This window comes from Macaca thibetana, chromosome X (assembly GCF_024542745.1).
Source record: "Macaca thibetana thibetana isolate TM-01 chromosome X, ASM2454274v1, whole genome shotgun sequence".
NCBI classification, from domain to species: domain Eukaryota; kingdom Metazoa; phylum Chordata; class Mammalia; order Primates; family Cercopithecidae; genus Macaca; species Macaca thibetana.
Genome location: NC_065598.1, coordinates 6,640,864 through 6,658,276, shown reverse-complemented (window position 1 = coordinate 6,658,276; position 17,413 = coordinate 6,640,864). Strand labels below are relative to the sequence as shown.

Genomic DNA, 17,413 nt, shown 5'->3' with positions numbered 1-17,413 from the left:
TTACTTGGCCTTTAAAAAAGCATGAAATCCTGTAATTTGCAGCAGCATGGATGGAACTAGAGGTCATTATGTTAAGTGAAATAAGCCAGGCACGGAAAGCCAAATACCACATGTTCCCAGTCATATGTGGAAACTAAAAAAGTTGATCTCACAGAGGTAGAGAGTAGAATGATAGATACCAGAGGCAAGGAAGGGTGTAGGGGGTGGGGGCAATGAAGAGATGGTTAATGGGTACAAAAATACAGTTATATGAAGGAATAAGTTCTAGTTCCATAGCAGAGTAGGGTGACTATAGTTAAAAACAATATATTGTATATTTCAAAATAGCTAGAAGAGAGGATTTGAAATGTTCCCAGCACACAGAAATGATAAACACTCAAGGTGAGGGATACCCCAAATACCCTGACTTAATCATTACACATTCTATGCATGTAACAAAATTTCACATGTACCCCATAAATATGTACAAACATAATGTACCAAAAAATAATTAAAACATCATTTTCCTAGGTTCAAAGTCCAGCTTGAGGAGGATGCAATATAAAATTTGCCCACAGTGATGTAATCATCACATCCTTGGTGAGTCTTCAGCGATCCAAGCCACAAGAACCCAGGGAAATATAAGTGGACCTGACATCTACAATCAGCCAAAAGGCACTTTAAGGAGAGCCCCCACGTTTTTGGGTGTCCACATCAGCTCACACCATGGTCCCTGATGGTGCCTAGCTCACGCTCTCCATGCTTCTACTCAATGGAACCAGCCTTCCCAATCCCAGGGTCTCCAGACCTGGGCTGTCTGCAGCAAAAGCAGATACATTTTTCTCATGCTCCTGTTCAAGGTGGGAAACTGCTCACCTGCTGTATCTACCAAATTGGTGTAAGTAAAGGTGAAAACAAATTTTAATGGAAACCTTGCCAGCCTCTTCCCCTTGGCTAAAACATATCAGAGGCAAACTAAGGTACCAGAATACCCAAATTGCAACAGAATAAAATGTATGTCACTCTGCCTTCTCCAAACCCATGTTCCATTTCTCAAGGTGGTTAAAAAAAAATAAAGGGGATAAAGTCCTATAAGTGTCTTTTGCTAACACTAATGCGCTGTATAAAGGTTTCACTAACCCTAATGCAGTGTATACATGCACCATCCCTCCCTCCTCACTCATGCACCTGCAGGTGGTGCCTGGTTTTGGGGACCACTCCATTTCCCAGAGCTTCTGTTTCATTCTGCTTCTACCAAACTCCTGGCCCCTGGGCTCTGGGTCTTAATCTGTTACCCCAGATGTGGTCCTTAGGTTTTCCTAAGAATTTCCACTTACCCTCACTGTTGCTCTTTGCCATAGGATCCCAATACCCTAACAGGACAACCAGAAAGCAAAAGCTGACAATTACCCTCTGTCTACTCAAGACACATGTGGCCAGTTGAAAATGTTTACAGAAAAAAACAAAATTAAAGTTATAGGCTATGAAAAGAGCAGTCAGCTTTAATTGCTAATTGTCACAGGTGAGTGGCGACTCTCTGTGGTTGGTGGTGCAGGAATAAAAAGAATTTACCAAGACAGTTGTAGGTTAAAAAAAAAAAAAGCAGATTTATTAGAGAGAGTATGAAAATATGTTGCAAGGGTGCAACAGGCAGATCAGTGAGAGAAGAGCTGACTGCAAAGAGACAAAGGCTTCCTGGGGATTTTCTAGGATGGCACTTGTGCTGTGTGCTGAAGAGGGCTTTGTGCAGTACCGATAATGCCAAGGTCGCAGTGAGATAACTTGCAATTTTCTATCAGCCAAGGGTCTGGTGATAGCTGGGTGCAGGCAGACTGTGAGTTATTTGCACAGGAGGGCTACGTGTTCTGGAGCATGAAGAAAAGGAGACTTATAAGTTACCTGCCTTCTCTTTCTACTTTCCCTCCTTCCCCCTAGCCTGACCTCCCTCCCTAATTAGGACTCCACACTAATTAAGATGTGGAAAGCCAAAGGGACCAGTGAATACACATTGACAAGGTAAAGAAGCCACGAAGCCTTGAACTCATAGTTTCTTTTTAAATTATGACAAAATTCACATCACATCAACTTCACCATTTAAACCACTTTAAGTGTTTTAGTACACTTAAAGTGTTTAGTGCATTTAGTACATCCACTATGTTGTACAACCGTCACGTGTATCTCATTCCAGAATGTTTTCATCACCCCTAAATGGAGATCCCTGTGCCTGTCAGTGGTCACTCCTCATTCCTCTCTCCCAGCTCCTGAGAACCACTAATTTGCCTTCTCTCTCTATGGATCTGCCTATTCTGGACATTTCATATGAACAGAATCATGCACCATGTCTGGGTTGCTTTCACTTTAGGGAAATCATGAATAATGCAGCTATGAGCATTCACGCCTGTTTTCAATTCTTTTGGGTACATACCTAGGAGTGGAATGGCTGGGTCATATGGAAAGTCTAGGTTTAAATTATGAAGGAACTACCAGACTGTTTTCTAGAGTGGTTGAACCACTTCACATTCCCAACAGTGATTTATGAGGCTTCCAATTAAAATCATGGCCTTTTAAGATCCATCAAAAAGCTAAGGATGGACCTGGTAGTGGCTCATGTCCGTAATCCCAGCACTTTGGGAGGCCAAAGCAAGAGGATTGCTTGAGACCAGGAGTTTGAGACTAGCCTGGGCAACATAGAAAGACCCCATCTCTACAAATAAATAAATAAATAAATAAATAAATATATAAATAAGCCAGGCATGGTGGCACATGCCTGTAGTCCCAGCTACTCAGAAGGCTGAGGTTGGAGAATCTCTTGAGCCCAGGGGTTCAAGGCTGCAGTGAACCATGATCATACCAGTGCACTGCAGCCTGGGCAACAGAGTAAAACCCTGTGCCCCTACGCCCCCCCGCCCCCCCCAAAAAAAAGGCTGAAGATGCAGAAAAAACATACATGAACCAGAATCCAGGATGTGATGAACCTTCCTACAAAGAAGAAACCTTCAGTTGCTTTCACCCCTGGTAGCAGGAGTGGGGAGAAGAGGAAGAATCCAGCTGACATTGAAAGGAGTTTTTAATGTCACCTCTGGGTGACATGAAAAACTGGGTGTAGGCAGGCTGGCACGGCAGATCAGCCTCCGGCCAGACAGCCCACCTGCAGCCAACCCTTCAATGCACTCCTGCAGTCTTCATGAAGCCCCCTGGGGAATTGTACACCACACAGTGCAAAAACAAACTCAGAGTGAGGCAGTGCAGGGAAGCTCAGACACACTCCTCCAAGGCACTCTGAATCTTTCCCATGGGCAGCCACACACCTATCCCTGTCCCCAACCTAGGATGGGAATTTGGAATGACCAAATCCAGGGCAAGACAGAAAACAAAGAGGACTCTTCAAAAACCCAACAAGTGAGCAGCCAGGCTGTAACCAGAGCATGACTTAGAGTCTCACCAGTGCTCAGATCCTAAGCTCTGCTAAAGGGAAAGTGTGGATCCCCTCTCAAAGCATCTGAAGCCAAGGGGGTGAGCAGAATCTAATTAAAACCAAACAAATGACATTCACGCTGACACAGCAGCTTACCAAGGGGCCACACAGATGAAGTGTGTGATGTTTTCTAGGCGAAAATATGACTGACTCGGTCTCCACTATTTTTTACAACCAATGTCTATTATGCATGCATATTTATGTTTGCGCATATGACATGTGAAATAGCAGGAGGTATGCAAATGTTAGATATTTCATCTATATCCTTTAAGACATGCATAGGAAATCCATAAAAGAATCTAGCAGGAAAGGCAAACAGCATATGTTAAGAGATGGGAATTTCAGGGGCAAGATGAAAATACGGAAGAAGAAACAAACAGAAATGCCAGCTATCAAACAAAATAGATATAACATCAGAAATAAGAAGTTCATGTCATGGGCAAAGAAAAGAATCAGAGAACTTGAAGACAGGTCAAGAAAATTATCCAAATTAAAATGAATTAAAATGTAAAGAGTAAAAGGTAAAATGAAGCAACTATTTCTATTCATCAAAAGATACATTTAAGAATGTGAATAGGCTTCAGGCAATAGAAGCAAAAATAGACAAGTGGGACTACGTCAAACTAAAAAGCTTCTGTGCAGCAAAGGAAATAACGAAGTGAAAAGGCAACCTATGGAATGGGAGAAAATATTTCCAAACAATATACTGATAACCATATATCCAAAATATATAATGAACTCCCAAACTCAATAACAAAACTACAAATAACCCAATTAAAAAATGGGCAAAGGACTTCACTAGACATTTCTCCGAAGAACACATACAAACGCCAAGAAGCACATGAAAATATGCTCAACATCACAAATCATCAGGAAAATGCAACTCAAACCCACACACAACGAGATATCACTCCACAACTGTCAGAACAGCTGCTCTTAGAAAAACAAACAACAAGAGACAAGTGTTAGTGAGGATGTGGAGAATTTCTTTGCACACTGTTGGTGGAAATGCAAAAAGGTGCTGTTGCTGTGAAAAACAGTATGGAAGCTCCTTGACAAATTAAAAAATGGAACTACCTTGTGATCTAGCAATCCCACTCCTGGAAATATACCCAACGGCCCTGAAATCTCAAAGACATATCACACTCCTCTGTTCACTGCAGTACTATTCACCATAGCCAAGATATGGAAGCAACCTAAATGCCCATCAACAGATAAATGGATTTAAAAACAACAACAACAAAAACGTGGTCTATACATACGATGGAATACTATGCAGCCTTAAAAGGAAGGAAATTCTACAATATGTAACAGCATAGATGAACCTTGAGAACCTTACGTTAAGTGAAATAAGCCAGGTAGAGAAAGACAAATTCTGTATTATTCCACTTATATGAGGTATCTAAAGTAGCTAAATTCATAAGACTGAAAAGCAGAGTGGTGGTTTCCAGGGGATAGGGGAAAGGAAAATGGGGAGTTATGAGTCAGCAGGCATAAAACTTCAGGTAAGCAAGATGGATTAGCTCCAGAGACCTGCAGTCAAACATCGTACCAGCAGTCGACAATACTGTATTGCACACTTAAAATTTTAAGAGGTTAGATCTCATAGTATTCTTATCACTATCAAATAAAAATTTTTAAAAACATATTGCATGGAACAATGACAATGGCAAATACTAAGGCCACTGTTCATTATTTCACATTTTTATGTCTATTCTAAGACTTTTGCTTGGAAACTTTGCCTAATAATATGTGCTTTCCTTAATAACTATGTGCTTGGAAACTTTCCTTAATAATACAAACATCCATGTTTTTTATTCCAAACTCTCAAACCAGCATATTGTCTCATCAGATAGCAAAATAAAGCTTGCTTTTATTAAAAAAAAAAAAAAAAAAACAAATAAATAAAAGACGATTTGAACAAGGCCAATAGAGTAATTAGAACCAAACAATGGCTATAGAAAGGTTTTAATTTACTTTTTGGGAAATGATTGGTTCTTTTAGATGCTTCTAATTTATCATCAAGTGAAGAGAGTGGGACTATTAAGAGGATACATGAGATAACTTAAAATAATTCAAAGTAACATTCAATTTTTTAAAAATTAGGAAAAAGGGAATATAGATAAGCAACATAGACCAGGGAAACTTATTTGTAAGACAACTATTTTTTAAATATCCAGAATATGTAAAGAACAAATCAATGATAAAAAAGGAATGAAACAATACGATGGGTAAAACAATTGAATATGCACTTTATACAAGAAGATATACAAAAGGCTAATAAGCAAATAAATAGGTATTCAGCCTGATTAGTAATCAGAGAAGTGAAAATTACCACCATGAGATACCATTTTACAACCCCTATGGTGGCTAAAATAAAAACAAAACGAAACAACAAAAAATGGAAAATACCAAATGCTAGTGAAGATGCAGAATAAGTGGAACTGTTTTTTTCTTGAGACGGGGTCACGCTCTGTCACCCAGGCTGGAGCGCAGTCGCACGAACAAAGTTCACTGCAGCACTGACCTCCTGGGTTGAAGCAATCCTCCCAAATAGTTAGGACTAAAGACAAATGAGCCACTACTCTGGCTAATTTTTTCATTTTTGTAGAAATCAGGTCTTACCATGTTGCCGAGGCTGGTCTCAAACTCCTGGGCTCAAGCAATCCTTCCACCTCAGCCTCTCAAAGTGCTGGAATTGCAGGCATGAGCCACCGTACCTGGCCCCTAGAACTCTTATATATTACTTGTTGAAGTGTAAACTCATGCAAACGTTTTAGAGAAAAGTTTGGCCATTTCCTATACAATTGAATAGACATGTATCTTACTGTGAAGCAATTACACTACTCAATGTTTAAACAAGAGAAATAAAACTATCTATCCACCCAAAGCCTTAGTCACAATAACCAAAAACTGGAGACAATCCAAATAGCTATCAACAGAAGAATGCATAAACAAACTCTGGAACATCAATCTAACATAAGACTACTTAGCCATGAAAATAAACGAACCACTGATACATGCAACAACAAATAAGAATCTCACACACATTATGTTGAGTGAAAGAGGTGAGACCCCAAAGAATCCATATAGCCTGAATCCATTCATATGTAGTCCAAGAAAAGGCAAAAATTATCTATGGTGATAGAACTCTGAAAAGTGTTTGTCTCTGGCTGGGGTATTGATTAGAGAGGAGCAACAGGAACGTTCTGAGATGATAATGGGCATGCGCTACATATTTTGTTTGGGACAGTGATTATATGTGTGTATAAAATTATCAAAACTTATCAAACAGAACATTTAAGATCTGTGCATTTTACTGTAGGAAAATTATATCTCATAAAAATATACTAAAAATAAGAAAAAGAAGAGAATTGGCTTTGTTATCTATAAAATGAAGTCATGGGCTACAGCCAAGATTCTCCTCTAGCTTTTACATTTTGGGATGCATCTAGGACTTCACGGTGACAGAGCTTGTTTCCTTAAAAAGATAATAAATATGAAACACTTGAGAAATATGCAGAAAGAAGTTAACATAGAGGACCTGAGATTGCTCTCCTTAGAAAGGCCTGCTTGTAATGTGTGCTCTCGGCTGGCACTTGGGAATTAGATTTGGGGAGGGTTCTCACCTTCCCAGAATTAATAAGAATGATGCACTCTGCCTGAAATGCTTGTACAAACAACATAGTTTATGCTGAACACCTGCTTTCTGTCTGGGAGTCTGCAAATTTGGTAGTACTAGGCAAAGGGCACTAATATGAATAGCTCCCAATAAAAAACCTGGGTGCTGAGTCTCTAACCAGCTTCCCTTGTAGGCAACACTTCACATGTGTTGACAGCTCACTGCTGGAAGAGTTAAGTATGTCCCGTGTGACTCCTTTCAGAGACATACCTGGAAGCTGATGCCTGGATTCTGCCAGACTTTACCCCATGCGCTGTTTCCCTTTGTTCAATGTGTTCTGTATTTTTTTGTTGAAATACATCTTAGCCATGAGCCCCACTATGCACTGAGCCTGTTAGTCCTCCTGGTGAATCTCTGAGCCTGGGAACCTCCAGCACAAGAAATATCAGACCATTCTGGCTTCAGGGTTCTCACTGTCTCCTCCCACACGTTTTCTATTATTGAATCCGAGCTACATTCAGTCCAGTGAGCCAAAATGCATTTATATAAAGGTTGATTCATAGCTGGGAGTCACATTAACCAGAGGATATGAACACAAGGACAATTGCTGTCATCTCGCCTCCTGGAACAGTTCTAGACCTCAGCCTACTGTTTTAAAGTTTCGACGGCTTTCCAATGAGGACCCCAGCTGTTCTTATACCTTAGCCAGAGGCTTTGAAAGACATCTTCCATAGCCCACTGGTGAAACTGCAAGTGCCATGCAGAGAAAATTACAGGGAAGAGAGAATTCAGCCAAGGAAGACAGAAAGAGCAAAATAAAGTTGGAAGCAAGAGAAATGTTCCACCAAGTAGGAAACATCAACCTTCAAATGGGGAAGGCTTTGAGAACCACAGACAGTTAGACCCAGAAGGTTCTATGAGACCTCATGGGTGGTGAATACCCTCGTTTTACAGATTGTCTTAGTCTATTTGAGCTGCTATCATGGAATACAACAGATTAGGTGGCTTATAAGCAACAGAAATTGTCACAGCTCTGCAGGCTGGAAGTCCAAGACCAAGGTATTGCAGAATCTGTGTTGGTGAGGACCTGCTTCCTGTTTCATAGACAGGAAGTGCCTTCTCCCCATGTTTTCATATGGTATAAGGAGTGAGGGAGCTCTCTGGGGTCTCTTTTATGTGGGTACTAATCCCATTTTTGAGGACAACCCCCTCATGATTAATCACGTTCCAAAGGCCCCTCATCCAAATACCATCATCTCGAGGGTTAGAATTTAAATATATGAATTTGGGGGTGGGGGGGAATAAACAGTCAGTCCATTGCATAAGTGAAGGGACTGAAGTCCAGGGAGGTTAAATGCTTGACTCTAATGACAGCCATAAAATTGGTATGAGGAGGGACTAACCCTACCCCTGTGCTTAGTGCTACTGGTTGATGAATTATCTAGTGCTTTGAAACCATTACATTTTAATTCCTGATCAAGTCAGATTTGGCTAGTATAAAAATAATGTCCAGGACACCTACTTTTCTCACTGAAGAACTGAGAGGTTTTTTTATTGTTTGTTTGTTTTGTTTGTTTGTTTGTTTGTTTTTGAGACAGAGTCTGGCTCTGTCACCCAGGCTGGAGTGCAGTGGCGCGATCTCAGCTCACTGCAACCTCCACCTCCCGGTCATTCTCCTGCCTCAGCCTCCTGAGTAGCTGGGACTACAGGCGCCCGTCACCACGCCCGGCTAATTTTTTGTATTTTTTTTTAGTAGAGACGGTGCTTCACCGTGTTAGCCAGGATGGTCTCGATCTCCTGACCTCGTGATCCACCCGCCTCGGCCTCCCAAAGTGCTGGGATTATAGGCGTGAGCCACCGTGCCCAGTGAAGAACTGAGAGCTTTAAGTGAAAAGATCAGATCATAAAGTCAGCTTGTCCCCCTTTCAAATATTGGCTTTATTACTCCAAGCTTCCATGTCCCATTATCTCCATTTTTAAAACAGATGAAGTGCACCCAACTTCCAAGGCAGATGGGAGGTGTCCAGTGAATGATATTCCACTCTTTTCCTTTCTCCTTCTCTTTCAACTAACTCTCGCCGATGCCTCTCCTTGGGTCACAGTGATGTTTCATGTCTCAGAATATTTCCATGATGACGAAAGGGAAAAAAAAAAAGAATGTCTATGTAGTCTATGTCTTCTGCTGGTTTCCATAAGCTTAAAAAAATACATCTAATTCACTCTTGGCTTTAGTTCATGACTAAGTCCTCAAAAGCAAATGCAACAAAAACAAAATTAGGCAAACAGGACTTAAACTAAAAAGCTTCTGCACAGCAAAAGAAACAATCAACAGAGTAAATAGACAACCTACAGAATAGAAAAAAAATTGCAAACTATGCATCTGACAAAGGGCTAATATCTAGAATCTACGAGGTACTCAAACAACTCAATAAGAAAAAAAAACAAAAAACAAATAACCCCATTAAAAAGGGGGCAAATGACGCAAACATTTTCCAAAAGAAGACATATAAGCACCCAAGAAACATATGAAAAAAAATGTGCAAGACCACTAATCATCAGAGAAATGCAAATTAAAACCACAATGAGGTACCATCTTACACCATCAGAATGGCTATATTAAAAAGTCTAAAAACAACAGATGTTGTTAAGAATGCAGAGAAAATGGAACACTTGTACACTGTTGGTGGGAATGTAAATTAATATAACCTCTATGGAAGACAATATGGAGATTTCTCAAAGAATTGAATAGAACTACCATTTGACCCAGCAATCCCACTACTGGGTATGTACCCAAAGGGAAAGACATCATTGTATTAAAAAGATACCTGCACTTGTACATTTATCTCAGCACTAGTCACAATACCAAAGATAAGGAATCAACCTAAGTGTCCATCAACAGAGGATTGGATTTAAAAAAAAAGTGGTATATATATTCCATGGAATACTTCTCAGTCATATAAAAGAATGAATTCATGTCGTTTGCAACAAAATGGAGGGAACTAAAGGTCATTATCATTACTGAAATAACTCAGAAAGTCAAATACTACATATTGTCACTTATAAGTGGTTGCTAAACAATGGATAGACATGGATATACAAACTGGAATAATAGACACTGGAGACCATAAAAGGTGGGCGGTGAGATAGGAGCGAGGGTGAGATAGGAGCGAGGGTACAAAGTTCACTATTTGGATGATGGATACACTAAAAGTCCAGACTACTGCTACACAATATATCTCTGTAACAAAATTATACTTACACCCCCTAAATATATAAAAATAAATCAATGCCTAAAAAGCAATAGGAAAAAAATACAGATAATGAATGCTATCTCTTAGACATAAATTCCTATAGGGCCATCTAATATTAATTGAATATTTAGGGCAGTAGTCTCTGTTCTGAGATGGAAAGCATTGCAAAAATCTAGATAGAACAAAAAACTTAATGATGATAGTTGCCTTTAGTTTAAACACAATTTTGAAAAAGGCGGAAAACTTTTTTTGTTGTTGTTGCAGCTGAGGGCATCCTTTCTCACAAATAGCTCTGTTTTTGTGCTCAATCCCACTGGGGAGGGGTTCTAATTGAAGACTGTCTTTTATAAAGCAGAGATGCCCTTGACACAGATTTCCATATGTTAAGTTTGCTTAGGTTTCAAGCCTATTGTTACTTGCAGACAGACAGTTATGACAACAGTAAACCAACAAGATCCAAATTCAAACAACATGATTACACAATTTACTTAATTAGCCAATGACAATTCCTTGTTTATTAAAATGGTTCTTGCCTTGGTCTGTTTGGCTATTATGCCAAAGTACGATAGACTAAGTGGCTTATAAACAACAGAAACATATTGCTCACAGCCCTGGAACAATAAATTTGTTCTTGGAAGTGCAAGAACAAGGCACCAAGAGATCCAGTATTTAGTGAGGACTTGCTTCCTGGTTCGTAGATGGTGCCTTCCTGATGTGTCCTCACATGGTAGAAGAAGCAAGGGGACTCTCTGGGGCCTCTTTTATAATCACTATGGGAAACCAGTCCCATTCATGAGTTTCCACCTTCATAACCTCTTCACCTCCCAAAAGCCCCACCTCCAAATACCATCATCTTAGGGGTTGGGGTTTCAACATATGAATTTTGGGGAGTCAGAAACAGTCAGTCTATAAGAGTGCTTATGCAAATGCAAACAAATTTATGCCCAATATAGCCAGAGAGTATGCTGCGTATATTAGGTGAATGTCCACAGATAAACATTTACTGCCTAGGGGGGCATGTGGTGTGATGTCACTTTATAAACAACCATGTCATTTTTAAATAAACAAAGAAGGTATTAATTATCTTTGTTTTAGTTAGACTAGTTAATGCAAAATTTCTCTGACATAAGATTCCTGAATTCATATTCCTAAAGATGGTTCGTGTGCACCTAGGAAGCTAAACAGTGATCTTTTGGTGCCATCTTGAGCTCTCTGGGAACAACGTTGGCCTCCTGTGTTTTGAGGTAATGCTACCAGACTTCCTCCTTCCAGTAATATCAGCAGTGGAATGAAGAGCCATTCTAGCTTAGAATTTGAAAATCATGTGTTACAGCATCTACACGTTTTAACTAGCTAAACAAATGCTCCACAAGAGTGCTGATTAAAGTGTTGTACCGAATCGCAGAGGTTATTGAGCCTGTGCTATATAGCTCTGCACTATTCCATAATTTACATCAATGATTTGTATGAATCAACTGTCAGAATATTTACCCAACATGGGGAAGACGGCATGTGCATCAGAAGAGAACACAGATTCAGAAAAGACCTTGAGAAGTGGAACAAAAGATAGAAACTAACAAAATTAAATGCAATGGGGAAAACGCATAATCTTCTTATTTAAGAAACGTAATCAATGGCACAAAGATGCCAATATTTAGATGTGACCTACTTGCAGCTCCTGTGAAGAAGACTTTAAACAACTACAAAGCGAGTTTAGTCAGCTGGGGAAGGGAATGACTGAGAAGCCTGAAGTTAATACTAGTTTGGTGTACATTACGAAGAAGAAGATGCTTTTGGGACAAGGAAGATGAGTTCCACTCAGCTGTTTACACAAAGTCAGACCAGAGTTGGAATATTTTTCAGTGCAGATCCCTGTGATTTAAGAGGGATGGAGACTCAGTGGTATATCAAAGGAGAGCGATCAGGATGCTTAAGGGTATAAAAACCATCTGACGGCCGGGCACAGTGGCTCATGCCTGTAATCCCAGCACTTTGGGAGGCCAAGGTGGGCTGATCACGAGGTCAGGAGATCGAGACCATCCTGGCTAACATAGTGAAACCCCGTCTCCGTTAAAAATACAAAAAAGTAGCCGGGTGTGGTGGCGGGCGCCTGTCGTCCCAACTACTCAGGAGGCTGAGGCAGGAGAATGGCGTGAACCCGGGAGGTGAAGCTTGCAGTAAGCCGAGATCGCGCCACTGCATTCCAGCCTGGGTGACACAGCAAGACTCCGTCTCAAATAAAGAGAAAAATCTGACATCCAGGATTTCTTAGGAATTGGTAACATTTCACACAGAGCGGAAAATGGCATTTGAGCTGCACTAAAGTGTGTTCGAATGGTGGTCTGTAAAAGAGAGAAAGGATTTAGCCATTGTCTCAGAAGCCACAGCTGGGACAGTATCCAGAACAGAACCAGGAACTTACAAGTGCTGCCAGACCACGAAATGATCAGCCTCTCAAAGTCCCTTCCTCCCATGCGGGAATTGGGTGGAGGGTGAAAAGTCCTATCTGTCGGGGATATTGCAGAAGGGACTTGTTTATGGAAAATTAGGAAATTTAAACAAAGTGGTTCCCACCATCTTTCTCAACCAGAAGATTCTGACAGCCCATAGACAAACTCGTCATCTGAGATACACAGAAGTGGAAACAAAAAAATAAAAGCACACCAATGGAGACAGAAACCCAACAAAACAAGCATTCTTTCCCTCTCTGCAACACACATGCACAATGCTCTTCCTCGCTCCACCTTTTAGACAGTGAATGACATCTCCTGATGCAATAAACTTGATAGGAAGATGATAATTAACAAATAATTTGGCAACAAAATTTAATTATAGGTCATTTAGATGTTTTGAAACAGTCACAAAAGCGATTTGCATGTCACTAATTAGCCCCATTTATAACCTCTCCTAAAATGTTCCCTTGCTAAGCCTCACAGAAAATCATTATAATCAATGGAAATTACCAAGCAACAACAGATTTAAGAAACAAGAACAAGACAACACATGTTGGGAGAATATGCAACACAAGGAGGTAGCTGCTGTGAACATCCCAACTAGTACGTTTCAAGGTTAAAAGCTCCCAGCCTGGCCAGGGGAATAGACACTTACCTTAAAGGCATCTCCAGCTTGAGATCCTGTTGTTGGGGAAGTGAGCTGTGATGGAGGAGATTGCAACCTCATTCGTTCATCCTCTGTTCATGGTTTCTGCACCAGTGGGAGTTTAATAAGCATATTCCCATGAGAAACCTCTGCTTTGAAGCAGGCCAATCCTACTCAATCACTGCAACCTCACTACAGCTGGGTCCCGTCAGCTGCTGGAGGCTTGGCCAACAGCACTGTGCTTGGGCAGATAATGTGAGGCGGAGACACTCTGCCTAGTTGCTGCATTCTTTTGGGAGTTTCAGGTGATCCTGGTAAACTGGATTCTTCAGAAGGGGCAACTTCTCCCCCTCGGTATGATTTGTGTCAAAGATAAATGCAGACATAATCTGATACCCAAGCGGTTTATGCTAGCAGCAGTGATATGAAACTTATAGCAGGAACAGGCCAGTGACATGGGCCATAGAGAACGAGATGGTCAGATAAGAGACTGAATGGGAGTTCAAGGGATTTTTCCCCGTCTCTTATACCTGTATTCAGTCTGGGTCAGTGACCAGGCATTTCTTTCCTAAAGGAAGTTTAAGCTATTCTTATAAGAGTGAGCTTTATTTTAAGGTATTTAAAAGCTGCCCCTGTGCTGAGGTGGTTTTATGTTTTAGAAAGCCCCTTGGGGCCAGGTTTGCTAACTGCAGAGCCAGGTTGCATCATACTGCTAAGTGACAAGTGGTGTCAGCCTGAGAGACCCTCAAGTGAGCTTTTTCGCAATCATTGATCTTATAACCACAACATATCTCTTATTATATGCTATTCCAGCCTAAGTAAGCATTTTCTTGGTGGACTCCTTGAATATTTTCTCCCTTTCATTTCAGCAACCATGACAAAACAGAAAAAGAGGTTGCTAAGTTGAAATACCACTGACATTGTCGCATTTCACCCGAACCCTTTGATCTTGGAAAACAGCAAAGGTTAAGAAATCCCTTGACAAAGATTCTTTGCTTGACCAAATATAACCCAGTCTCCTGAATCTTGTTCTAAGATTATCTGTGTACTTCTTTGTAAAATCCAGTTTTTGCAAGAAGCCCTCACCCTCAATATCTGATCACACATGATATCAGATCATTCTCTATAGGGTTCCTCAACCTCCACCTGCCCTCAGGCAATGTCTATATGCCTAGCATTACATAGATGTTAAAAGTTAAGCACATAGATTAGTGATGCATACATAGGCATCATTTTACAAGGTCAGCAATCCTACAGGAAAAGCAAAATTGCAGTCTACATATCTATGTGACTAAGGATTTTTTAAAAAGCCAACTTTTCAGGTTTCCTTGAAGGGCATACGATGAAGAATGGAGGAAAAAAGAAACACAAAAACAGGAAAAGTATTTGGCTTATCTCAGGAATCTGACTGCATCAAGTATAAAGGTTCCTTAGAACATATGAATGCAAAGTTAAAATTTTCCTTAGCAATTAAAAATGCTGTGCACTAATACCTTGCTTTCTAATGTGACTCAATTCAACAACGTGGGGAACGTTTACTACCTTTCCAGCTTGATGTCAGGCAATGGGGAATACAAGTTCCAGTTCTGCAAAAATTCATCAACTCCCTTCTTAGTTCAAGAGAGAGGCTGAGAAATGAGAGGAATAAGACACAAAACAGTCCCAAACTTCCATGATCTGAGAGTGGGAAAAGGCCAGATTATTACCCATCAGGCACACTCTCTAAGGCCTTTTTAGGGGCTCACAAAATGTTTTAATTTGTGTTATAATCAGAAGAAAAGAAAATGAACATTGGGGATTGAAGATCATATTGGTATTTGCACCAATATAGTTGTAAAATACAAATGTTGATATGTTTTATGTTTTTACATAATATATTTTTATATTAAAACATATTTAATATGTTTTGCCTTCATGGCCCATGAAAGTCTTACTGGGCCCTGGGGAAGCGACCTTAGCCTGGTAAAGCAGTGGCTTTGCTCTACAAACACCTGGGGCAGAAATTTGATTTGAAAAATATTGTTCTCTCTTCTCTCTTTCAACCAGATTCCTTAGGAAAACCAAACTAGAGTCAAAACAAACCCCCGAAGCAGTAAGAGGTTGGATGAGATGGGCATACTATTGGGACTAGAACTGGCTCTCATACGCCCGAGCAATTTTAACAAAAAAGCAAGAAGTTTCCATTGAGAGGCTGCTGGCGAGTGTATGGCCATAGGGAGCTGACACGCTCAGGAGGGAAGGTGTGGATCATGTGGAGGCCTCTAAAAGCTAAAGCCCTGTTACCTTCTCTTTAGTGCCCAGAGAATGTGGTATGTGATGCAAATGCTTAAAACCTCTTATATCATAGCTGTCTGACCTCTGGGGACCTTCAACTTTCTTCTAGGCCCATCTGTGCACTTGCTTGTAAAATCCAGTTTTAGCAAGAAGCCTGTTAAGTCAATTTAGCAAGAACACCCTACCGCCCCCGCACCCCCCCGCATCTGTTCAACCTCAGTATCTGATCAGGCTCCTCAGCCTCCACCACCCTCAGGGGATGTGTGGTCACCTGGTCAGCCTTCTGCTAGAATCCTGTTAGGTCGGTTGAGCAAGAATCCCGCTGGCCCTTGGTGTTTCCTCTTAGTAGTTTTCCATCCACTGATGGGCACCCTACTCCGTGGCTATGAGTCCCCACTTTCCCATGCTGTATTCAGATCTGAGCCTAATCTTTCTCCCCCACTGCAAGTCCCCATTGCTGTGGTCCCTGCACCTGTTGCCATGGTCCTGAATAAAGTCTTCCTTACTGTGCTTTATCAAGTGCTACTGAATACTCCTTAACATCCTCCCACACCTTGTGTTCTGGAAAATGGCTTATTGCAAAGAACCCCCCTTCCCCATATGACTGAGAAAAGACTCACAGATGTCCCTTGTCTAATAGGACAGAGAGAGACCCTCTAAATCCTCATTCTTTGTCTTACAAACAGTGACAAGTTAGCTGAGCCACTTGTCCTTCCTAGTCAAATGTAGAATCAGTTTCTCTCTTTCCCCCAGAACCCTGAACACGGGCCCATCCTCAGTCTGAGTGAGCAGGCACTTCCTCCTGGGAACAGTCTGGCCTCACGGCAAATGTTTTCTCTTCTACTGTCTAATCAGGCCACCCTTAAATTCAAGGTCAGTGCCTGTTATGTTTTCTAGCCTTGTTTACTCCTCTCCATAAAAGAAAAACCATTTTTGCCCCTAGCCTTTGAGAGGCTTGCAGACCTAGAGTGTTTTCCCTCTTGCATTAAGCCTTTTGAATAAAAGTCCCTCCTTACTCAGTCTGCATTTGTTTTTTTATTTGACACCAATCAGGGGAGACTTTTGGACCAATGGAGTTGCAGCCCTGTTGAAGTTTGATTTTTATATAAAATAAAATGTCCTGGGAGACACCCTAAAGACTAGAGAATCACAGCCCTTGATGTAGCATCCTGCTATTGTGCATCTATTGGAAGCCACATGTCACTTACTCACCATCATGTTGATAAAAAGGGGGTGCAGGTGCATGTCTGCCCCATCTCTTAAGATGTCAGTTGCATCACTGTTAGGTTGCAAGGCAAATAACCCCACTGATGACTCAGTGACTATGGCAAACGTCTCTGACCAGCTTGGAGGACCAACACATTCCAATATGTTTGCTATGCACATGAGCTCCTAATTAGCCCTCTGGTTCCTCTGCCGTGGACAGCTCTGTGGTCTGTGAATAGGCTGTCATTTTCCTGGGGGTGCCAAGCAGGACCTAGCATTGGTTACATGGTCCCAGCAGAAAAGAAGAGACACATGGAATATAGGAGAATGAGAGGAGAATTTACTGAAAAGACAGCTAACAGCAGTGTGGGCAGGAAGAGGAGGAAGACGGCTCACCCCTGAGGCTGGTACCACTCTGAGGCCCAAAGGGGAAGGAGTGATCCCAGAGCTTGTGATAACCTTTGAGTAGTACAGGATGCAATCCTGGGCAATCCTGCAGGAGGGAAC

General features: G+C 41.1%; 1 protein-coding gene across 5 annotated transcripts in view; it reads right to left on the bottom strand.

Annotated features, from left to right (window-relative positions):
* Positions 1–17,413, bottom strand: part of STS (steroid sulfatase) — a 292,612-nt gene that overhangs the window by 207,264 nt on the left and 67,935 nt on the right. Inside the window, exon 1 of one of the 5 annotated variants that reach the window (XM_050777488.1) lies at positions 13,436–13,820. The exons of the other annotated variants lie outside the window; for them this stretch is intronic. Coding sequence (XP_050633445.1) covers positions 13,436–13,446 — 11 coding nt within the window. The 5' untranslated portion in view covers positions 13,447–13,820. Of the gene's footprint in view, positions 1–13,435; positions 13,821–17,413 lie in introns of those variants that run through there. 5 annotated transcript variants of the gene reach the window in all.